We start from the raw sequence: 25,309 nt of genomic DNA, 5'->3' as shown, positions 1-25,309 counted from the left end.
GAAGCAGCGGAGGAGGCGATCTGGGGCCAATGTGCCGGGGACGCCCGAGTGTGACCGTATCGTCCCTGTCCCCACCCCGCCCCGGGACGGCGCCGGCCCCGGCCCCCCCTCTCCCGCGGCTGCCCCACGACGGCAGGAGAGGCGGGCGGCCGGGAGGGAGGCAGGCAGGACAGAGGGAGGGCAGGGCGGCGGCGCCGGGGGCAGTGGGGACAGGGAGGAGGTGAAGTTGGTACGCAGCAGGAGCCCTCCCGACACACGCGCCGCCGAACTCCCAGAAAGTTGGCAGCGGCGTCCGGCGGGACGGGGCTCCGCTGGCCGCCGCCCCAGGGCGCGCTCCGCCGCCCGGCCGGGGCCCGCTGCCTCCCCAGCCACTTCACACCCTGCCACCGCCCTTCTACCCACACCTTTCATCTCCCATGGGTGCCGCGGGGCAGGGACTGCCCGGCACGGGGCGCTGGCGGCGGTGGGGCTCGAACTCGTGGCCCCCGGTGTCTCTCCCCACCGTAGGGGAGGCAGCTGAGCCTCCCGGTGCCCCCGAGCGCGGGACGCGGGCGGCGGGCGGCACTCACCGAGCGGCCGCGGCTCCTTCTCCCTGTCCGGGCGGCTCCCGCTGAGCGCTCGCCTCCTCGGGGGCGAGGGAGGAGGAGCGGGAGAGGGCAGGAGGTGGAGAAGGGCGGGGAGGAGAGCGCGGCTTGAGCCCTCCCGGCTGCCGTTGCCGCGCTCCCTCCCTCTCCCGGCGCCGCCCCGTCCCACCCCAGCGGCGCGGCGAGCGGAGGGGAGCGCAGGGCAGCGGCGCGGCGAGCTGCCGGGCGAGCGGCGATGTGAGTGCCGGGGGCCGGGAGGGAGCGGGCACAGCCGCCCGCCCTGCGAACCGGGGTCGGGCAGCGCTGCTGGCGTGTGGTGCGGGGGCCGGGCCGGGCCCCCGCAGGCCGTGGGGAGGTCGGGGCCAGTGGGGCTGCGGCCGTGGCCGGCGACCCCCGCCCCGCTGACTGCGTTTCACTGTCGCTCCGGTCCCTCTGCCCCCGTCCGGCCTGCCGCTCTCTTCAGGCTGTTTGCTTCTGCTGCGCTGTCTTGCTCTTATCGCCCCAACACAGGCCGGGCAGCTTCGCCTCCCGCCGGCGGGGCACTCGGCGGCGGGGCGGGGAGGGCTGCGAGGGATGGGGGCCTGTGGCTCCTCACCCTGCACTCCCTCTCTGTACCCTTTCTCACCCCTGCTCTCTCTCTCTCTCCCTCCCTCTTCCCTGCACTCCCTCCTGCCCCTCTCTCCGTCCTCCCTGGCCTCCCTCCCTCCCTCTTCCAGGTCCCCCCACCTTGCGGCCGCCTTTGGTTCTGGGCGAGGCGTGAGGAAGAAAATAGTCTGTGCCTTGGTTTTATCTGGCCATCACTACCTGCTTGAAGCCTTTAGTTAGGAAATTTTTGTCAATACCTGACCACATTTTGGGGAGGGAGATGTGTAAAAATCCAAGCTGCTGACTTTATGAGGTGGGAGTAGCATATAGAATGGTATATCTATCTGCTTGTTTCTGTTACTTTTCAAAATATCCTAGCTTCCCTGGTGAAAAAAAAAGAATCTTGACCTGGTCAAAAATTTCTCTAGAGGTCTGTCTGTGGGGCAGTACTTGATGGTGAGCTGTGCGAGCCTGCCTTGCAGACTGGTACTAGGTACAGCAGTGTTCTTAATTTTAGTTATTGCTAAAATTATACCTGAACAGATTCCTGACCCAATTTATGTTGCTGTTTTTTTCCTCTCTTATAATTCTTATCACATTCTTCCTGACATAGCCCATATTCTTCTTCTGCATCTACAGCAGCAGACCTCTGCTTTCAGGAGATAGCCCTGACTTCAGATATTTAACTTTTGAAAGCTGACTCAGACAGTTCACTTTAGGTTCCATGTATAAGGATGAAACATGCACCTAAAGGAGTCCAGTATGCTTCTCAAGTGTCTCTTTTGGATGCAAAGAGTGCTGGTTTTGAGATGACAGTTTCCATCTATTGACAGGGAGAACTGAGACAACTCTATCTCGCTATTTAGACCACTGAAGTTAGAGGAGATGACCTAGAGAACTGCAGCTCCATACGTGCAGAAGGCTGCTTTCTCTGATATCTTTGTGCATTCTTGTATGTTAAAAGTATTTGTGGCATTGGAAGTGGTTGAGTCACCATCCCTGGAGGTAGTTCAAAGACGCATAGATGTGTCACTTAGGGACATGGTTTAGTGGTGGATTTTACAGTGCTAAGGGTTGGACTCAATGATCTTAAAGGTCTTTTCCAACCTAAATGTTTCTGTGATTCTGTAATTTACAGTTTTGAAAAGAGGTCTGGCAAAGCAGATTCATGCAAATACAGGTCAGGCTGAGCAGCTTCTGCAGACTCTATTTTCCATTGGATATTGTAATTCGTATGTAGTTCACAGGGGTCTAATATAATGATAAAAAGAAGCAGACATTTGGGTTGTGAATTAGAATTTACCAAGAGCTTGCAAAAAGTGTATGTGACTTGAGGGCCAGAAGAGCAAAGCCCTTCAGAGAACTGCCATGTTTCATGTGGAAGAAACTCTCATCCAGTCCTGCTCTGGAGGAGCCCATGGGTAAACATATGTTGTGTGACCTATTAGAAAACAGTACAAGAAAACATTTTTGATCTTCTTCTCTGCCAATCTTAGCATTGCAATTTTAGGTCTCACCAATACTGGGATATTTGAATTAGAATTAGTTGTTCTGGAACAGCTTCCCATGTGGAGGAGGATCTCTTGTGAAATACATGGAATTCTTCTTTTTTCTTTTTTTTTTTTTTTTGTACTTCTTTCCATTACAGAAGTGTTACTTCTGTTCAGAAGTACTCAGTATTTCAAACAGTGTTCAAAAATAATAACAGATTCTGTCCTTTTGAGTGGCTGTTATGGAACAGCCACAATATCTACCCTGAATTAATTTGCTTGTGTACTCAAGAACTTGAATCTTACTCACAAATGTGTATTCAAGGTGATGATGCACATAGTTGCTCGTTAGTGCTCAAACTTGCAGAAAGCTGTAAGATGTTACATTCTTGTCAAGTGTTTGGAGGTTGTAGATACTCAAACCAAAGAAGACTGCTGAGCCCATGTATTCTGTTTTTTACCCCTGAGGGCTTCTGATTTGGACAGATACATCCCTGATGCAAACCCCCTGCATCCCTGCCAGATTTCCAGTCAGATATTTTAGAACAGAGCTATTCAAAGCAAATGCTTCCAGATTTTGTTTGTATAGTAAAATTCTTTTTCGTTGTGTTCAGAACCACCTAAACCAGTTGTTTCTCTTCCCCTCTTGATTTCAGTACATGGTAGGAGCAAAATCCTCCAGCCCAATCTCCACGTAAAGTTTGGTAAAGCTGTCTCAGCTCAAGATAGCTACTTTATGAGGGTTTTTAAGATTCCCTGTATAAGGAAATCAGGTTTGCATCACCTGTTGAAACTGTAATGGTACAGTAACTTGTGAGGAGAAGCAGCCTGCAGGTTGAGGGTTCAGAGCCCTTGACTCTAGTACTTGAGTTACTCTGCAGGTTACTTCTGAACCTGTCCTTTTTGCATACTCCCAAACACGCGGTTCCCATGCTGGGATGCGTAACCGGTCATTGCAGCGTAGGCTGTGTGATTCTCCAAGCTCAAGAAATGCCTTGTACAGAGTATGAATACTTGAGTTTCAGTGCTTTCTCTCTGAGTTTCATCATTTTCATATCTTTTGGAATGGCAAATAACAGGCATTGTTAATGCAGAGTTGCTACTTGTTCTTTCTTGTCTTCTTGTTCACTCTGATGTTTTTAATTACTTTCAGAAATCTGAAAATGTTTTTAACATTGATCAGTTTGCACTCTGCTGTTTGCAGCCAAGACTTTGTCATCTTATGAGTTTCAAAAAAACCAGCTTGATGTTCGTTTCCTCCTTTTCCTTCCTTTTCCTTTAGCCCCCTAAAATGTTGTATATTCTTCTTCTGAGTAGTATGACCAGTAAAAGTTGAAAGCAGATCACTCTTCTCAGGGAGACACAAATTGGTTGTGAGTTAGTATGGGATTTCCAAGTCTGAATGGGTCTACAGCAGTTTGCCCAGAGCTTGCCCAGTACCCATCTCTATTGGGGCTGCCCTGTTCCCTGGTAACAGGCTACCAAATCAGCTTGCTCAGCCAGCTTGGGAAAGTCAGCTTCACAGTAAAACTGGCACCCCTCTCTGGGTCTGTGTCACCAAGCTCCCTTTTGGGAGCCATGCCTGGCGAAATGTGTGCAGTGCTAAACCTCAACCCTGCAAACCTGGACAAGGCAGACGTGATGTGCTCTAGACTGTCTCCTCCTGTACTCCAGACTCCTTTTACTAAAAGGGAGTTGTACTGGTGCTAGCCAACTTTCTAGTCCTTAGGAGGCTGGCCCAGCTGTAGAGCTGAAAACAAGAATCAACCTCAACTTCTGACAGAAGACAAGGACTCTTAAAAGCTATTTTGACTGCAATGCTTTATAAAATAGCTGTTTTCCATTATTTGTACACAATTATTCAAGAATAAAAGGCCTTTGTACTACTTTACTCTCAAGCCTGCATTTGTCAGATTGATAAAACAATCACAGACTTAAAATTGTCATGGATTGAATTGTGACTGGAGCCCATGAAGAACTTGTAGCATCTCAATAAAGTGGGATTGCACTTCTTCCTTTCCAGCAATATTCCTCTTTGGTTTGTTCTCATTGCAGAACCACTGTAACTTCACAGGTTCTGCTGTTGTTACAGTGGCAGGTCTTATTCGATGGAGGTTTCAGCTGAGCATGCTCTTTTTTTTCCAGTGGTGTGTACTCAAGTATAAAATCTCTAAGGGAATTATTTACTATATAAGATTCATGCTCATAAGACACAGAATTGAGATCATAAGTTACACAATTCATTTCATTAATCATGAAATTCAGGATTTAAGGTTCTTAGGATAGCTGTGCACACTACCATTTACATTTATTTCATATGTAACAGTAAAGAGAGTGTTTTTATGAAAACCAATAGGAGATGAAATGAAAAGACTTTTATTAAGATGTGGATTTGTGCTGAAGCCACAGGTGTGCCCTCAGGTTCTTGAGAGGGATTACTCTGTGTATTGGTACAGTGGTTTGCAGCATATGTGGTGGCCAGCAGCATTTAGGAAAGAAATCGGTGTAAAATAGAGCTGTGAAAATACGACTTGTCAAATTCTCGGGTCTTGACTTGTGGTGGGTGCAGCTGTACAGTCTTAATTTTAGCACTTACATTTGATTCTGTTGAAGAGAAAGAGCCTCCTGTCTTAGGTTAAACTTGGAAGAAGGCAGAGGTTCTTGCACATCCAAAATAGGCAGTGAGGCTTTTTTTACAGTTTATGTTTTCTGTCAAAATTGGTCCATTGACATAGGAATGGCATGCATTTAGCTGGAATTTTATTGTAGATGATGTCAAAAGGTTTAGAGACAATTTATAGCTCAAGCAGGAAAAAGGATCTTGAAGTATTTCTGAGTTTTGAATTTCTCCCTCCCACTCAGCTGGTTTTCCAGCCAGAGCATTGGATTTCTCCGGCTTTGCCCCAGTATGTTCGGGTATAAGTCTCAAAAAAAAACCCTTTTAATTAAATGTGTGACTGAGTAATCACACAGTTCTAAAGTACGCCATTTAGGGATGAGTGGATTTCTGTTTAAATCAGGGAAAGCCCAGCTGCTTCTTTCTAGATTTCCAGGAAATTGCTTGAAAAGTTGTGCATTGCTAATCATGCTATTGCTTATAGGTTGATATATTTTTGCAGAGTACATCCTTTGTACTTAGACTTTCAAATAATCATAGCCTCTTGGCAATTGTATTTTTGTGTGAAGCACTGGTGGGAGAGTGTATTTTGATACCTGCTTCAATTCTGGGAGTTGAGTTGATCAGATCTGTTTCTGTAATTAAAGATCTGCTCACATGTATCATAAGGATTGAGGGTGCTATTGTTGTGCATGGAAGAAGTTTCGGTTTTATTGAATATCAGGAAGTATTGTCCTTGAACTTTGTACAGTGGTCTTCAGACAAAAGGCCAAGATTCAATTTTTCTGATGTTATCAGTGTAATTGTGATTATTTTTTTAAATTTTGTCCCTCATTCTTTGTCATTTTAACTTAAAAATATAGATGTCTGTTGTTCAAGTGTGTTCTGGTGAACCAAAGCATTGTGTCTGTTGTTGCAAGCCAATAAGAAATAAAATTGTTTCTACACAAATCTCATCTGGCATTAGAAAGTGGTTTTTGATGAAGAAACAGCCATTGGAGGTTGTTGATTTTATTGTTAAATACTTTGATATACTAACTTTTCCCCAAGTTTCCTCGCTTATCTAATTACATGGGTCAGAAATTCCCACTTTTTTACACTGAAACATCCAAACAATTTACTGCTGTGTATGTGACCCCACAGGTCAGAATCTGGTCTGGGATTCACTCCCCACAGTAGCTCAGTGTTGTCCAGAGCTGCACTTTTGTGTTGCTGAGTTCACTGTGAACAGTATCCAGCATTTTTATGAAAAACAGTGCAAGTTGCATTTTTCTGACCTTTCCGTGTTTAAATGGGGTATCTAGAGCTGCTTGTTTATCTCTGGCTTGCTTTGTCTTGTATTTCTGGTTCTTACAGCACCAACTCAGTTGTAAAAATTCTGCAGTTTTTGAAGGTCAGATGGTCAAAATCCCAATACTAAACTGTGCTTTATGAGACACAGTTGTTAATACAGCTATTCTTGGTAGACTTGGTTTAAAAAAAAAAAGAAAACCAAACTCCTCGTATTTAATCACCCAATGAAGATTAAATTTAGTTTCTGAAGAGATATATAAATATGTATGAAAACCTGTGGCTTTGGATATTGTTTCAGATTATACATCTTTTTTTTTCTTTCCCCAGGGCCGATTACTGGAAATCTCAGCCTAAAAAATTCTGCGATTACTGCAAGTGCTGGATAGCAGACAACAGACCTGTACGATGGTCTATCATATTATGTCCATTATTTGAAATATTAGGAATTTGAATTACAGGCTTTAAACATCACTTTTTGATACTAGTCTGTTGATGCATGAAATTTGTTCTATAAAAATGCCTTTGTAATACCTGTGGTGTTTAAAATATATTACGTCAGAACCAGATACCCACATACAAGATGGTGTCTGCTGTTCTCCTTGGCAGTACAGATAGGGACTAAATATCTGACCCTGCTTATTCTTCAAGTTCTGTAACTTAACATTTGGTCTGTCTTGAAACTGTCTGCACCTGTCCTTCACTTTCATGTGCAAGTAGAAAGCAAAACCTGGCATCTGTACTGTTTGTATGTGGTAGGCACAGTACAGCCAGTGCTCTGAGCTCTTAAAGCTGGTTTCTTTCATTTCGCACAGCCCACAGAAGGATTACTGGGTTACAGAAAGGTGTTTCAGACTTGTAGATGCCTTTTGCAGACTATTAGACACATTGGTGTCTTCCTTAGCAGTAGGTTTTGCATTCCTGACTGGATGCCAGGGGTACTCCTAGAGCTGAGCTTCCTCTGGCTTACAGTAAGATACCTAATTAGCTCACGTGAACTGCGGGTATCTTCCCGGAGTGAGTGAAGAGAAATCCGTGTCAAGGGAGGGATTTGAGCAATTTATAAAGTCTGTCTCTAAACGAGATGAGTCATCCTGGGATGTGCATCCTCTGCACATCAGTTTGTGTAAAGGTCAGGCTTAGACATCTAACATCTGAACACCCAAATGAGCACAGATGTTTTTATGTGAGAACCACATGAGGACTACCACTGTTGTACCTGAGCTTCTGAACTCCTTCCAGCTCCTACTGGTGTCAGTCTTTCCGGCAGCTTTTTGGCTTGCAGACTGTTCTGTTATCCTTAGTTGTCCAACTCTCCCACTTTTCCTTTTTCTCATTCTCTCTCTCTTTTTTCAGATTTTTGAACCTGCAGTCTGGTTTAAAATCATGAGATATTTCTGAAGTGCAGCATAATGTAATTAAGGGCAGTAGCTAATACTTGGAACACTAAATAACCCATATGGTTTTTAAAAGTTTGCATGAGAACAGGGACAAAAATAATTGTGATGATATGTGGAAGGATAGCATGAAGAGGGAACCCAGTTTCCCTGTTAATTGTCTCTAACATGTGCTGAGCAGTATTATTTGGAAAAAAAAAGGAATCTTCTAAATATACTACAAGATTTTATAATTTCTCTGTTGAATGTTTCTCAGTGTTCCTGTTTTCCTGTAGCCATTTTAGAGCTGTAGTGTTTGCTGTAAGTCTTCTGAGAACAGGTTACATTTAGGCTTGTTCAACTAAAGTTAGTCCAACTAAATTTTAGGTAACTAAAATTAACTGTTTTAAAATTGTATAATACATATTACTTTTCTTGGTTTTTTTCTTACTTTGAAGAGCATTGAGTTTCATGAAAGAGGAAAGAATCATAAAGAAAATGTGGCAAAGAGAATTAGTGAGGTAACTCAAATATCTTAATTGCACAAATGTTTATTTTTACTCTTTTTCATTATCAGATTGGTTTAATTTATTCTCTTGGGGGTTTTTTGTTTTGTTTTAGATTAAGAAGAAAAGCTTGGAAAAGGCAAAAGAAGAAGAAAACATGTCAAAAGAATTTGCAGCAATGGAGGAGGCTGCAATGAAAGCATATCAAGAGGATATGAAAAGGCTTGGAATTAAGCCAGGTAGTTCATATAGCTGCCAGAAGATTAAAGACAGAATTTAAAGAATATTGACTAGGAAAGTTTTGTCTTAAATTTGGTTTAGGAATGAGAGAGAAGGCCTCCAGGACTGTTGCTCATTAAAAAAAAAAAATGGAGTTTGCAAATTGCCAGTAGTAGAAGTTGCAAGTACAGAGTATTTATAGCTATGGTATCCCCTGATCCATGGAACAATCAAATTTAGAGTAGAAAAATTAAACAATGTGTTAACAGAAAGTTAGGCTGTAGTTGGTGCTTTGAATCAGCAGTGCAGCTTCCTTTGATTAATTTTATGTTTCATTTTTGCCAGTTGGAGGCAAAAATTCCCATGAGTAGGAGAGGCTGGGTTCCCACTGGTGTGAAACAGTGGAGATGAGACTCTCCTAGTCAGGTTGCAGCTCAGCAAGTATCTTTGTTCTGGACATTGAAGACATATTATCCTTTAAAAACACGATTGTAGTTTCAGGCTCTTACAGCAGCTGTCTTTTTCATAACTCTTTTAGTTTCTCTTTTGTTGTTTAGTTAGAGCTCATTGGTCCTTAAGATTTTTCTCTTTGTTACTCATCATTTTATATTTGGATGTTGTTATGATGCTATAGTAGTGGTACAAAGCAAGATTCTTTTAATACAGTCTTTTAAGTGCACCTGTTAGTAGTATAATACTAAGGATTTTCACTCGTTAGTGAAAGTACTCATAAAAACAATTTTTCCTATTTTCTGTTGTGCAAGAGTGACTAATATTTAAGTTCAGAATAGTAGTCTTTTTTAAAGGATATTTTTTTCTCTAAGATGATGTAGGGTCCAGTTCAACACAGATTAAAACGCAGAGTAACACAGTGGAAACTAAAGGAAAGAAAGAAAAGAAAGAGAAGAAGGAAAAGAAAGAAAAGAAAAAAAAGACACCTCAGGATGCCTCGATGCCATCCAAAATTGAAACGAAGGAGTGGGTGCAAGGATTATCTCCCGAAGGCTACACATACTACTACAACACAAAAACTGGAGGTAAAAGCTACTGAGGAGCAAGTGCAGATATAATTACTGAATATGAGTGAGAAAAGACTATCTGTATTTTTTTTTTACTTCTTTGCTCTTTCAGTAGTATGCTCTTAATTAAAATGTGAAGACTTAGATGGAGTTTTGGTATTTAACATTTGAGACTTGGGTATCCAGAATTTCAGACTCTTTTTACTTTTAATTAATAATGGAAGAATACAGTAATTCCACAGTTTCTGGAAATGTTTAGCCTGCCAGGGGTTAAGTACACAAAGATGGCTGTGTTCTTCCTGAAGAAGCTTTGTGATCAGGAATGTGAAATAAACTCATTGTGTCTTTCCACATTTACAGGATTTATCTAACTGACTTCTCTTGAGAAGCTGCATGTTGTGATTTACTTTAGAATATAAAAGCAACCCTCTTTTATGATTAATGAGAATGTTACAAACTGTTTCTTATAAATTGAAGGATTGACATTAGTATTTACTGTAGTCTTTCATAATTTCTTTTTCTTTTAACCAAAAATGTTGTATTTCTGCATCAGGCATAATAATAGAGTCTGGAGGGATGTTAGCTCCAGTAAAGCCAGCTGTAATTATGATACTGTGGTTTATTGTTTATACCATAGTTTGGTCAAGGATTATTTATATTCCAGCGTGGTGTATATGTATTTATATAATTTGTTTATATGTGTACATGCAGCAGTGTCATATCCTTTAGATCTGTTTTTAGTAAAGATTATTAAGTATAAACAAAATTGAATTATGTGAAATGGGTGAAATATGTTTTTGTTTTTTAAGAATCACAGTGGGAGAAACCTAAAGGATTCCAAGGCAACTCTCAAAACTCACAAATGGTAATCAAATTATTAATAGTTTTTGTCCTTGTGAACACTTAAATAATCTAAGCAATTTGCAAGTTGTCTGATTGAGGAAGATGAATTTTTTGCCCTTTAAAGTTAGGAAAATATAATTTGAATATGTAGAATCTTTTATGATAAACTGCAGTTTTACTATAGAAATCCTATTTGGTTAATTTCTCTGTCAATGGAAGAGAAGTAATTAGTGATGGTTGGGTTCCTGCAGAATATACTTGTTTTATGCTTCAGCCCATACAATGGAAAGCTTTTGGAAAATTCTGAATAAATTCTGTTAAACCTTTTTTGAATGAAATGTAATTATAAAAACTAAATATTACACAGTTGAAGTAGTTAAGCTTCCTTTATCTAAGGCAACACTGAGACTGCATTGTAGTAGTTGAAAAAAAAAGAATGCCCATTTTTTAATGTTTGCTTTATGATACAGTTACATAATAAATTGTGTTTTTACTAGTTTCTTACAATCATGGAACCTATATGCAAACAATTATTCATCGAAATTAGTAATTTAGTACGTTACTTAATTTTCCTTATTTGAGGCACAGAAAAACTTGCAGAATAGTCCGAAGGCAGAAAAATTTCTTATTATGATTGATGGGTTTTCCCATGACACTTCCCACTCCAGGATTTTTGTGCTTTGCAGCATTAAAACCAGGATTTTTCCAACACTCCTGTGATGTTACGTTTCCCTGTTTTCAAGATAGGTGTCATATAATACACTTTAGTTTGATTTCAGTTTTGTTGGGTTTGCCCATGCTGGATTTTACACTAGCGTTCAAAAAAACCTGGTGTTTTCAGAGTGCTTGATATTCTGTAGCTCTGTATCATTACATTGCATGCTACTCTGGCTTTCTGATTCCCTGTCCTGTGGTTTTGCACAACTTGATAATCAGCACTCAACTTTATCTTTCCAGTCAATGTACTGCATTGCAATATGTAAAGTCAGTCTTACTGTAGCCTTCCACTGAAAGATGTGGTCCTGAAACTAATCTTGTATGGTCCTTGGTATATATTTACCCTGACAGTGACCTAGTTCAGGCAGTGAAGGCATCAGAGTTTAGGTTAGTGCTTTGGAGACTTATTTCCTTGCTATCAGCATTCTGAATAATCAGAAAAATGCCAATGTGGGCAAAGCAGATTGGGGGCAAGAAGGCACTCCCTTCTTGGCATCAATTTGAAGTTAGTTCATCCTAGCCATATCAGAAGCACACACCTTCAGCCCCCAGTATCTCTAACACCACACAGCTGTATTTTGCCATTCCTCCCTCACCCTGCTCAGTGACTTCGTCCTGTCTTGAGTTATTTTCGCTATCGCTAAAAACAAGCATTTGATTGCTCCCTTATTTAGTCTGAGCTAAGGATATTGGGAACATTCCAGATCTCTAGCAAGGACTCACTGCCCAGAAATTAAAGGGCATGCTTGCAATATGTCATGCCAGGAGCCCTCCTGGCTTTACAGCATGTTAGGTTTTGCTCAGACTTCGTAAGAGGTGGGGAGGACATGAAGCGGAATGTTAAAGGCTGCCTATAACCAGTGAGACTGACAGTGTGCTTCTTAGCATTTATGTCACACTCAGTGTGCCTAGTGTCAGATATTGGCTGAAAACCTCTAGCCAACAGGTCCACAAATGCTCAGGATCTAATTCTTAAAGAAATGGGTTATATGTTTTTTAGCCTCTTTATCCTTAAAATAAACTTTCCTTTTGCTTCTTTTGTCAAAACCAGCACACTAAAATTTCTGAGGGCAAAACCTTGAGAAAGCATGATTCTGGAGGCTTTCACGCCTTTGCCTGCTCTGAACCTATCATTACAATTTTTTTATGTTTACAGAGTTGGTGCAAGAACTGTAGCTTCTGACTGTATTGTGCTTTTATTAAAAAAAACCCCAAAGTTTTAACAAGAGTATTAAGCAAAGGTATAGGTGTGCAAAAGCCTGTCTGTATATCTCTGTATACATTTATTAATACCAAAATAATGTATGGTGAAGTTGCCCAACACAGAACTGGCAGCATTGGTACTTAAGGAGCAGGGAAGTAGTTGTGTGTGTAAGAGGGGATGAAAACTGGTTTCTTAAGGAAGATGTTAGGGCATATGTAAAGACTGATTATATAGCTGTAGCTGATTCTGAAAAAAAAACAAAAACTACATATCCACAAAGATATACCAGCAAGTTCAGCGACATTTCATGTTTGTTTATTAACCAGCAGAGGAAAAGAGTGCCCCTATTAACCAGTAGGGGAAAAAGTGGAAAAGTGCAAAGATTGTTGAAATTGGTGCTTTAGTAAAGAAGTAAAATTGTTGGCATGCAAAGTTTGATTCTGTAATTATTTGTTGTAATGTTCTATTTTGTTTTAATGTTCTATTTTGGGACAAATTTTTATTTGTTTGTGTATATTTAATTTGTGATAAAATTTATTGGTACTAGTTTTCTGTAGCCCTCACAAAGACCTAAGTCTCCCAGAGAATTTTTTCAGCAATCTCCACTAAAGACAATGACACAAATAAGAAATTACAGCCTTAGGGGGTGAATACTTTGAGAAAACCCAAACATGTAAAATAATGGCCTAAATGAAAATGTAAAGAGTGTGGCAACACTTACTATGCAGCCTCATACTTATTATCCACTGTTTGAGAAATAATTGTGTAGCTGCATTTGCAGTATTTTAAGTTATGGAATTCCATCTCATTGGAGTCAAAGGGAATACTTTCTAACAACGTTAGGGATTCAAGCTTTAAGCCAGTAAGATGATCACAGACAAAAATTATTCAGGGGTTGAATAGACTCATAAGTGATACATTGGCTGATCCTAAAAAGTTCTTTTCATGAGCTCCTGTACCTTTCCTAGGGAGCAGAGTGGGTGGAAGGTGTCACTGAAGATGGTCATACCTATTACTATAACACACAAACTGGAGGTAAGTACTTTCTTTCCAGTTAAATTCTGCAGCGGGAGAGAGGGTTTTCAGAAAAACCTCTTTTTTTTTTTTTTCTTTTTTTTTTTTCTTTTTTTTTTTTGCAAATAGCTGCATTTTTTACTAAGTTTTGTATTTTTTAAGCTGCTGTCTTAGTTGAAATAAAATAGTTGCTTAAGTCAGCACTGGCTTTCTGGCTGCATTATCAGTGTGCATACATTTTTGCTTCAGAGGTTTTTTTGGACATTCAACTTGTAATTCTAAACTAGGCATTAATCTCTACTACATATATATTGAAATTACAATTTGGAAATTAGAAGGAGGCAGGATTTTGTGTTGATGGGCATGTAGAACTGACTAAGAATCTCCTAAACTTTTCCTCTTGCTGACATAGCATTGATAAGAAAGTCCAGAATCTTACCTCCTACTTCTTTTCCACTTTTTTCTCCCTACACGGGGAATTTTGTGGTAACTCCTTCAGAATAGCATCTGTTTTCTAAATCTATTTGAATCATTTTAAGGTCAGTGATGCCTCTCTGGAGAGCAAGTGGTTTTTTTGCTGACTATGAGTTTTCCTTCTGCAGTTGGGTATGAAGTGGCATTTGTAATGATGCCAAGAATAGGGGAAAAAAACCCAAAAACAAAAAAAACCAACCAATAAAACCATCCAAAATCTTTCAGTTTTTCACTGGGCCACTCCCCTGCCCAAAGGATTTGCAATTTCTTTTGAAAGGGAAGGGAGATGTTGGTTATTTTTAAACATTGCCTTTCAAGTTCAGATGCATTTTTGCCTATGTTTGCTGTATTTTAAGTACTTCATGGACATATGACACTTGTGAAGAATATGTTTCTAATCATTACATTTGGCAGAATTTTGGCTTTTGAGATTTCAAATTGATGGCTTGCTTTTATATAGCTTTAAGTGCGTGTCTTGGGAGTACTTGAAAATTACTTCTCTGTTCTGTTTTAACAGTAATCCCATCCTCTGACAACAAGACAAATTTTTAACTGATATACATAGTTATATGTGTCTCATGTCAGACATGTAACTTAGGGGACTGATAGCTCCAGGCTTGGTGCTACAAGTCTGGGAGGTTGCACCTACTCCACTCTTTATGTGGCACCTGGGAAAGTGGACTTGCTCAGTTACTAATCTGAAGCCAGGTGACAGCAGTACCCTTACTAGACTGTGCTGTTCATGCAAAATTATTCATTGCCAGTTTCTTACATCTTTACTTCTTCAAGATACATCTAGGCACTTACATCTTGTGTTGTTTGCAGTTAGGAAAAAGAGTATGATTTTTTAATATCTGAAAGCTTATATAAAACTGTAGACTGAAAGTTGGTGTACTATTCCTGTATTTTTACTAACACCAGTTTTAAGAGCATTGAGTCAACTTTTATTTGAGTAATTCTTAGTATATTTACTGGAATACTACTTCTAAATTGAAAATGAGGATATAAGTGCATGTACATATTGTGTATGTACTTCCATGTCTTTTCAGATTGATGTTTTTCCTTGTTTGCTTGAGAGCTCTTTTAATTAGAGACCTAACGTTACTAAGAAAAGTAGCACTAGAAAAGGGTTTAGCTGCCTGGAGACCTGAAGCTTGCAGTTATCATTCTTTACTTTATCCTGTCCTTGTAATCAATGAACAGCTCAAATCAAATAGGCACATGTACAGGGCAATTAATTTATTTGTCTATCCTGTGTAAGGATGAAAGGGACCACAGTCTTGTGGGTCACAGTTCGCTGTGTATGATGGTTTTTGTAAGAGCTAATTAAAACAAGCTTTATCAACAGTGAACTCAGCTGTCCTGACTGTGTCTGTGCTGGGAAGAAATGTTATCTTTCTGATTATGGTTATTAAAACAAATGTACCAAACAAAGGCAAAAGCTTTTTGCTAAATTATTTGCTGTATTTTTGCATAAGGCAGCACTGCTTCTGAAAGGTTATGTTGTCGAAACAATAACAGGTCAAAACAAGAAGCATAAATAATGTGGTTATTCGAATGTCTTGGACAGTATCCACATGGGAGAAACCGGATGGTTTTGTTTCATCTTCAAATGAGAAGGGTCAGTGTGACAAGACTGCAGAAACAACATCTGAATCAGACTCAGAAGACAGTGAGAATGAAGCAGAGAGTTCAGAAACAAACGTCAAGGTAAGTTTTCTTCAGATTTATTTTGCATACATGATCTTATACTAGAAAATTATAACTGAATCTTTTATGATTTGTGGTAGGTTGTACTTACTGAAATGACATTAAAACATGTGACTGAAAGTAAAATTATGCACTTCTTAATAAAATGAATCTTTATTCAATTATTTGGCTCATTAGTGGCACTCTTCCAGAATAGAAAGCATGATCTTTCCTTCAACACACCAGAAGTACCTTGAATTCTACAAGACGTGATGTTCTCTGAGAAAGGTTACTGTCATCTCTCTGAAATAATCCACAAAATGGTTTGGATTTCAGTATGAGGATGATTTCAACCTTTCATTGGTAAATGTGACTGCCAATAGACCTTCAGGGAATGCTTTGGACTGAAAATGGCATGGTTGTAGTTTTCTTACTAAGTTGAGAAAAAACATAGCACATAGTACAAAATCTGTATAAATTATATATTTCAAACATAAATTTAAAACTTGAGATAAAACTTGTGATAATGTCTCTGGCTAGGTTAGGTGGTTTCCCTGGAGCTGGTAATTCAGAACATACAGAGACAGTTTAAATATAAAATGTATTCCTAGACAGGTGTTAATTGTAAAACACATACTTTTGTATCACTGTGCATCTTTAGAAACTGCTACCAGGTGTTAGCAATAAGTGTGTGCATCTGCATGTAGAGAAAGTTGCATGTGAAATTTTTCCTCTTTATTTTAAAATTTGCTAAGCTTTGTTTTCAAGTGAATTTTTAAGTTTGTTAACTTCAGCATTGGTAGATGGGATTTTCCTGCTTTAATTTCTTGTAACATTTAAGGTTTGTTTTCATCTATAAAGCTCAAGAAGAAAAATTTGTAGATTATATCGCAATATGAATTTATTGCTTCAAGTTACTCTTGGTTGAAAAGCATGAATAGTAGATAATATGTAGATAATAATAGTAGCAAATAAAATATGTAAAATAAAGCTACATTATGTTTTTATTTAGGCTTTTTTGCTTAAGCTGGGTTTTTTCCTCTTTAGAGGAAAGGAGAATCAGAGGAAGGGAAAAAATCTCCCAAAGCTAAAAAGTTAAGCCCTTACGGGAAATGGCGAGAAGTTAAGTCAGAAGAAACCATGGATAAAGAGGAGAGTACATCAGCTTCCCAAGAAACCTCTAGTGATGGATCTAACAAGACCAACCCTTATGGAAAATGGAAAGCACTTAAGGAAGTAGGGGAAGAACAAGAAGAAGAAGAAGCAGGGTGAGTATCTTTTTACCATCCTTATTTTCATAGTGTTGTTTGCAGGAACTGAAGCTTTTTTTCCTCTGAATTCTGGCAGAATTAGCACAACTGTGATTGGAAATGTTGCCCAAATACAATTATTTTCACAATGATTATTTTAAGTAATAACTCTCATTGCAGACAGAGGTAGTGTTCTGGGTTTTGTGTAGAAGTTCACCATAAGTACAGAGTAAATTGAAGTGATTTTAAATCATAGTCATGCACTGTTTTTTCAGAGGCTGAGTTTCAAAGCTATATTACTCTAAGCTTATGTTCTTTACATCATCTCCTTCAACAATCTGATTCAGTTGCCCCAGGAGTTTCTATGATCTCTCTCTCTCTCTTCCCCCCATGTCGGACCAATGAACTGCAGATGTTTTCATGAAGTGCATCTGATCAGAAGGGTTGTTTTTCTGCATAATGCCTGTGGTGAATTTTTTGTTTCTTTCTTGTGAAGTATGCTCTTTTATTGTCAGCTTCTTCTTGTGGGTCCCGTAAGGAGTCTGGCAAAAATAGGTTTTGGAGAATGAAAAGAGTCTGTCTCCATATGCTTTCTCCATTCTCCATCATTATTGAGCAGGTAGACCTTCTACAGTGCTCATACTAAATTTAGCATTGATGCACTTCTTGGAGATGATAACGTTCAGGTAACATCTCCTGAATTGCACCAGCTAAACTGCTCCTTGACTGCTGAGCTGAAAAATTCTTTTGGGTTTTGGGAAAGCACTGTGTAGTAAAAAGTACATTCAGCCACTGAACCTGATAGATCAGTCTATACTTTAACAGACAGGCTTGAGATAAGCACACGTGTCAATGAGACAAATGCAGTTGTTCATTATTTACTTTAAATTCAGTCTAGGCACAGTGCCAACCACTTCCAGAAAATTTACACTTTTGGGATACTGCAACAATCACATTTTCTTGACTTGCCACATTTTTGCAGCTCTTGTTTGGGTGCTTGAGCCAGATCCATGTCTTCCTAGAAGCATGGAACCTCAGACTGGGTGTAGTACACAAGCTGACATCAGGCTAGTAGCAAAAGTATTTTTGTGTGGATTGGCCAATATCTCTGCAGCAGTGTTGTGCTGGTGCGACACCTGGGATTTAGGTAACTTTCTGCCAGCTCTTCGGTTCTTCTTCTTTGTCATATGTTTGTGGCATTGGTTACCCTTGTGGAACACAGTGTTTTGCTGCTGACCCTTTAAAACTAATAGGTCATTTTTAGTTGTTGTCTTTGATTTATTTGGATCAGTATTGGCTGTGATCCTGCCCTCCGAAGCTGCCTCTCCCAGCTTAGGGTCACTGTCTGATTTGGTAAGCTGGGTCTCTCTTCTGCCATGCCGTCCTTCAGGATGGACACTTGAGGCAAAAAACTCAGTGGTGTTCTGGCAGTGAACCACTGCTACTACTCACTGTCTACTGTCTTCCAATATTCTTAAATTTACAGACGTACAGCCCTGTTATCTCTTGCAGGACTTTTGACACAATGAGTGCTTGGGCCATGCTATAAGTTCTGTACAGAATGAGGTATTTGTTTGTTACTTTTTATGGCAGCCTACGGAGAAGAAACAAAGAACATGGGTGTTTTTTCTTGAGGCCTGTCACGATGATATCTAGAAGACTGCTCAAAGCTCTAGCTCAAAGCTGTTTTGTCAAATAAAAATAGCTGTTGCTGTCTGCAGTATACCATGTTGCTTTCTCCATGTAGATTAACCCTTTTACATTTTCCTCTCTTCTCCCAGTGAAAAAGTGGACCTGGAGCTTCCAAGTACAGAGAGTGACAATGTAGCACCCCCAGTGCTAGAGGATCCAGAAGAGGAAACAGTCATATTTAAAGAGAAGACAGTCACCTCCCTTGGAGACCTGACAGAAGGGGTGCCAACATTTAAGAAGAGGAAATTTGAAAATGGAAAATCTAGAAACTTAAGACAAAGACTAAGTGATCAGTAATACTTAACAAATAATTTTAGATTCTGTTTAAGATAGAGTGAATCAAAAGTTTAATATTTTAAACAGGCTTTTATAAAGAAAGTGTTGGATAGAACTTAAGGATTTATAGGTAATAAAACATACATGAGTTTAATATTTTTTTATTTTATTTTGATGTGATTGGTTTTGGAATGGAAGTTTGTGTTAAATTACTTATGCAGCAATATTGTAAATACATGTAGTCTTTGTTGTAACCATGCCATCCAAGTTCTATTTGCTCTGTGTATGCTGTTTTAAATACATTTCATAAGGTTTTTTACTCCTTTTCTAAGTATGTGAGAATGCAGTAATCCTTAATCTGACAAAAATGAAGCAGACCTTTTATTTTCATAGAGGAACTGGATCAACAGAATATACTAGAGAGTAAAATCATCCCCCAAGATTGTTTATGTGGTGTAGTTTCTCCACTAACGAGTAAAATATTGTGCTTACTAACCTTCGTCTGATCACTTGCAGAAGAGTGGGTGGTGAGACTGCCAGCATTTCAAACTGATCATTTAGAAGGTGTTTTTAGAAGAGTTAGTCACATCAGTGCCACCCATTCCAAATGATGTTCTGAAAAATTATTTTGTATGTTCATGGTAAATGTATGAAACCTCTGAAGAAGATTTAACCCTGATGAATCCTAATTTGTAGTAACAGCACCAGAGCCACCCCTGTTGTAGTAGACATTTCTGTGATGTCTTCCTGTCTCCTGCTTTATTGTTGTCTACTTGAACTTTTCCTTCCTTTAGTTTATCAAATTTTCTTTTTTAGTCTTGCTTTCTTTTTGTCTATTGCCTAGCAAAAAACCACTTGCCTGATATTTTAATGAAAAAATACTTTAGAGACTCGGCCCTGCTATGGCATACAGGACCATTTTTGAGATGGTTGTGTTTTTTCTGTTGATAAGAAGTGTGTGTTTTATGGTTGCAGTGTTTGATAAGCTGAGAGGGCCTAAGTGTGTTGAAGCTTCATCATTATCCATACCATAAGGGAGGAAACCAAAAGATCAGCAGAGCTGATGGCTGTAGAGTCCAAGATGACTTGGACGTTTTCTTAAGGATTGTCCCACTTGGTGGGATTAGTCTGCATTTAGCATCACCAGGATTCATTATCTGTGTCAGAATAAAGCTGCACTCATTGCTTTTCTAGCCATCAAAGAGTGAACCTGAAAGGTCTAAATAATGAATCTGTTAAAAACTATGTCTCTCTTCTTAAAGCTCACAGTGTTTTGTTCAGGAGAGTTGCAGTCAAAAAAAAAAAAAAAAAAAAAAAAAGGAATGCAGCTAAGGCAGTTGTCAAGAGTCCAGCAAAATAGAGTTGATAACTGCTGAGCTTGAATTTCTTTTAGAAAACAGCTATTAATCTGTTGGATCAATTGAGAAAGGAGTGCAGGACAGAGAATCTGGTTTATTCTGTATTACAGTGGAAGTTCTTTTTTTCTATTCTGTGACTTTTGCTCTATTTAGAAGAGAATTAATTATTGTATTTAATTCCATGTGTTTTCTTGGCTTCCTCAGGGTTGGTGTATTTTGGCTGATGTTTGTTCTGATAAATTTGGAAGTTTACTCTAATATCTGACCCTGGATTATTATTTAGAGATGCAGGACACATGCAGGATCCTTCAAAGTCTGAGATGCGGGAATGTACAACATGTACTCCCAGGAGAGGGTTTCTCAATCAGATTTTTTAGGGTTTGTTCTTACTTGCACATTACTTCAGGAGCCTGCTCTAACTTGAAGTTTTCCTGTGTTTGTGGCCAGTTTACTCTTCCAATTTACATAAGTCCTGCCCTTGAGCTAAGTAGCTTTCATTCACCTTGAATCCATCACATCTTCTCTCTTTGAAATCACAAACAGCGTTCTTGTGTGACAGGATCTTCAGTGTCCCACCAGTGCTTCTCTTCACCTATTCCAGCCTGTGTCTGCCTGGACTACACTTGCCTAGATGGATTTCCCTGGGCTGGTTCACCTTGATTAAGGTTATGCATGATGTCACCAATACTTCTTAGCATATTGAAAGTAGCTCTTGATACTTCCCTAAACCTCATTTGCTTTGCACATGACCTCACACGCTGTCTGCCATGAGCACCCTTACCCATGATGTACCACTACATCTGATTCTTTCTGCTCCTTTGCTTTTGCCAGCTGCTGAGTTACCAGCTGGTCATGCTTTTCTTTCAAGAACAATTCTTTATTTTCTTAGACATTTTTTTGTACTGCTGTTCTCATCCTCATTCTGTTACTCCAAGCCTAAAGTATATGCATTTCATTATGATTTCTGAAAAGTTGTTTTTGTTTATTAGTACAGTTTTATCAAATAGTATAGGGTTTTCTTGTAGGCTCCACTTTCAGTATCCTCTGAGGAGGATAGCTTTCTTCTTTTAGTGAGGTTCCCAAAATATTAGCATCTTTTCTTAAAATGCTTTGTCACTTTGAAGTGGTCACAGGCAGTGATTTAAGTTACCTGTAACTAAATCTCTTGAGCAGATGTTTAAAGACATCTGAAAATGAGTGTTCAAAACTTGTTTCTTTGTGGAGCTGCTGTTAGTAATATGAGCCAAAGGTCTTTGTAATGTATTAAATAGACAAAACAGAACATTAGGAAAAAAGATTAAAAGTTTTCTTTGCTTACAGCTAGTAAAGTTAGTTTAAATACCATACGTGTGATTTTAGCTGATGTGACTTTTAAAGCCTGCATTTCACAAAGAAATCCAGCACTTTGCTCTCCACTACCTCTGAGAGACCAGTTAATTCTTTGTTCTTAAGTGTAAATTATAAAAAGGGCCAGTTGAGTTTTGATATATCCTAAACTATTGTTTAATTTTGCACCATGCCGTCATTCAATTTCCTTACTGTCTATCTAAACCAAATATTTTCTGCTCCACACAAAAATACTGTCTTGTTCACACAAGATTTAAGGCAGACATTGCTTTTCCATGACATCTGTTTTGCACAGATCTCCCTCCCTTCTGTCCTACCTCCCTGCAAACTCTTCTGCTTTTGGAATTTGCTATAGGAGCCCTCTAGGTATTGCCACAGTTATACTCCTCATCTGCTAACCCTTCTTTGGGCTGCACTGGCTTTTAACAAAGGAATGTTCCTTTTACTGTTTCAGCCAAGTGCTGTCTTTTCTAGCTGATCTATTTTCTATCAGACAGAGTGTTTTTATCTGCTTGCCTGTTTTTATTGCAAGCGCCTTGACTACACCATTGGTTTTATATGATGTCATAGACATAATGAGCAATATGAGGAGAGCCAGAGAGCAGAGGGGAGTCATTGCAATTTCTGATGATGTTTTCTTCTGTGTGGTTTTGAGCCAGTCAATTCACTGCTCTGTATTTTTCTTTCCTTGCCTCATGTTTTCGTTCACCTTGTCTGCTTAGAAAAGCAGCTTCACAGCATAAGACTTGTGTGTGTCTTTACAGCAGGGCCTGCCTGAAGTTGGTGATGCTTTTAGAAGCAAATATATTGCATACACAGAAAAAAGAAAAATTATTTTGTTGGGCATTTGCTATGCCAGGAGCTGTGCAGAGACTGCTCAATTTTACCCATGTTATAGAATAATCCTTGTTTAGGCTAAAATTTAGGCTAAAATACATTTTAATCCTTCACCTGGGTATTTGTAGACTGAAATCCACACTTTCCTAGTAGGGTAAAGTTTTGTTTGCCCCTCATAGATAAAACCTGTGCCTGCAGCATCATCCAGTTCCAAAATTCAGTTTTAGAAGTGTGAGGGCTGGGGAAATCATGACATGGATCTGAGTTAAATTCACTAACTTGTGCATGTATAAATATTTCTCCTTTTTCTTCTTTCTTCCCTAAAAGAAATTTTATTTCAGTGCAAATTTTGTCATCTCAGAAAGGGAGTAAAAAACAATTTCACGCTGCTTTGTTTCTTTGATTTGTTTTTTGAGTTGTGTCTCCCCTTTTTTAGTACTTTCCTTATTATTGCTGTCTTCCTCGAATTGTCTTCCTCCAGTATTCCCAGATATGCAAATCTCTATCACCACTGTGCCGTGTTCTGTTGTCCCCCTTCACCTTCTCCCCTGCTCTGCTGAGATTTCCGGAAAGTTCCGTGTTCTTCCGTAGCCACCGTGTGTCCAGGTCAGAGCTCCCAGGAGTGATTCTGCTGCCTGTTTGCACTGTGTCCTGAAGAACCCTGTCTGTATTCCAACAACACACAAGCTATTTCAAGACTTTATATATGCTCTTTTGATTTTCTTGAAAATTCCTTTTCCCAAGACAGATTCCATTCCTCTTACAGGGTTTGCAGGCCTTAGATCCTTTTTCTTGTTAGTACAAAAGCTGTCTTTTTGCTTCCTTTTATCAGCTGTGGCAACCCTTGGGTTCTGTTTTTTCAGCCAGACCTCTTCAGTCTCTCTTCTATCTACCTCTTAAGTGCCCCTACCTTCTACCTGCTAAATTATTTAACTTAGAATTTGTGCTAACCATTTGTGTGATTAACAGGTTTAGTTTGTGAAGTGTTTCAGGATAGAACTTGAATAGAAGTTTCTGTATAAAGCAAAAAGTGTTGCAAATTATCATCTCAAAAAGGCTAAATTTGCCCAAGCGGATTCCCAGAGAGCCAGATTTCAGAGGTTCCTGAAGAATTTGGGGAATTCCCAGGATTCCCAAAAGCAGATTTGATTTTACCTGTAAAAACATAAATAGCCTATGTTAAAAACCAGCAGACAGTGTTTTACAGACCATGGACTGGAGACAATGGATTTTAATGGCTTGCTTGGGGTGATTGAAAAGCGTTTTTTTTAGTTTATAAGTAATGTCTACAAAGTTAAACAGCTGGTTTCTCTTCTCAGTTGCACTTACAAAATATTGCAAGCTCTTGAAGTGGAATTTATATGAAAGTACTGAATAAAGCTTTCATTTGAACAATCTGTACCATCATGCATCTGTTCAGGGGGTTTAGTGCAACCTGGGAGATTTAGGGGTGCAGATTCTGTTCAAAATGGAGCCTGGGGTAAATATAAACTAAAATAGGTCTGTAAATATGGAAATGCTTCTTAAAAATAAATATTTTTATTTTGTGGCTACCAACAGAATACTTGTGTACCTTCCTGTAGCACCTTAAACAGTAACTGGAAATTGGTTTATTCTGTGCATCAATTGAGTAACAAAAACTGTGGTTTTAAATTTTTTATTTAAAAATTTTTAACTGAGTTCAGGTTAAGATTTGTTGCAGTTACTGTTAGTAACACTCAAAGCTGATTATATATAAGCTTTTTGATTATAACTGTGATTCAATATTACATATATTTTCTGGCCTTAGGAACCATGAGCAGTGCCCTGAGGGTCAGATACACACTCAATGACTCAATGAAAGCAATTGAGGCGAGGTACCCAGGCTGCCCTCCTTTTGCAGAGGGTGAACATCCATCTCTGCGCTGCCATGGAAGGGCTGCTGCTTCCAGGCACACACAGCTTTTGTCTGGCTTCCCTGCTGGCTGAGTGAGACACTGCTGCGTGAGACCTCAGCAGAGAAATGAAAGAGATCCAGGAACTACATTCCCTATCAATCAGCAGGGTCTGCAGAGTGGTGAAGCTGGTGCCTTGCACGAGCTGTGACGTGATGTGATGTCTGTAGGTAAGGTCCCCAGGCAGTGCTGAGGGGAAGCCAGGCAGAGGGTGGTAGTTTATGCTTGCTGTAACACTATTTGACAAGGAAAGCTGCAGGAGGAGGCTGTTTTGAGCAGAGGAATGTCCTCTTGCTCTGTTGTGCTGTTTGTTTCTTCCCAAGAAACTGTTTTCCTTTTTCCTCCCTGTGCTTTGCTACTGTAATTTTTCCTGCTATTGATTTCACTGCTGAAAGTCCTGATTGATTGTAGGAACCAAAAAGCCCAAGCTGAAATATTCCATCCTGAAAACACCTCAGAAATAGCAGTGTTATTTTGCACACACCTTCCTTGAGGACAAATGCCAGGCCATGGTCAAATACAATCTCTCAGCTCTTAGCTCTTCCATCCCACAGAAAAGCTGGGGTGGAAGAGCTTATAAAATACTTGAAGCCATATTTTATTCTAAGTTTGGAGAAAACTATTTCAAATAACATGTTCTCAATGAGGAGAAGCAAATATATCTGGTTTTAGTAAAGCAGAGCATTGCAGGCAGTGGCCTCCAGTAGAAGTGTTTCCACTCTAGCCCAAATGTCATAGCTGTGTTTTGCTGACATACACATGGATATGCAATTGCAGGAAAAGCTTAGGACAAAGACCCTTCAGCATCTCCTGGGCCAGGCTGGCATAAGGAGCTCAGCTTCTAAATTTCAATACCTGTATTTAGAACATCCAAAACTTAGTAAAGAGGGGAACTGCTGTCTGCTTTCCGTCTTCTCATCACTCTGCACAAAACCATCAACAAAAAAGGGCTACAGAAAATTAATCAATCACAAATATCCATAAGGTC

General features: G+C 39.6%; 2 protein-coding genes across 5 annotated transcripts in view; one reads left to right on the top strand and one right to left on the bottom strand.

The window, feature by feature from the left end:
• Positions 1 to 656, bottom strand: part of ELF1 (E74 like ETS transcription factor 1) — an 87,875-nt gene extending 87,219 nt beyond the window's left edge. For 3 of the 4 annotated variants that reach the window (XM_053936690.1, XM_053936699.1, XM_053936702.1), the window contains exon 1: positions 570 to 655. The gene's annotated coding sequence lies outside the window, so the exon portion shown is untranslated. Of the gene's footprint in view, positions 1 to 569 lie in introns of all 4 variants that reach the window. The other variant, XM_053936700.1, reaches the window with a different exon arrangement.
• A 59-nt stretch (positions 657 to 715) lies between these two features.
• Positions 716 to 23,788, top strand: WBP4 (WW domain binding protein 4). Its single transcript, XM_053936708.1, has 10 exons — positions 716 to 821; positions 6,897 to 6,969; positions 8,401 to 8,463; positions 8,564 to 8,687; positions 9,492 to 9,704; positions 10,496 to 10,551; positions 13,419 to 13,485; positions 15,509 to 15,648; positions 16,675 to 16,895; positions 18,659 to 23,788. Coding segments are annotated over exons 1-10 (1,167 nt in total). The 5' UTR covers positions 716 to 819; the 3' UTR covers positions 18,867 to 23,788.
• Positions 23,789 to 25,309: the final 1,521 nt, after the last annotated feature.

This window comes from Vidua chalybeata, chromosome 2, assembly GCF_026979565.1.
Source record: "Vidua chalybeata isolate OUT-0048 chromosome 2, bVidCha1 merged haplotype, whole genome shotgun sequence".
Classification (NCBI taxonomy): Eukaryota; Metazoa; Chordata; class Aves; order Passeriformes; family Viduidae; genus Vidua; species Vidua chalybeata.
Note: the sequence above shows the minus strand (reverse complement) of the source record. Positions and strands in the feature narration are given on the sequence as shown.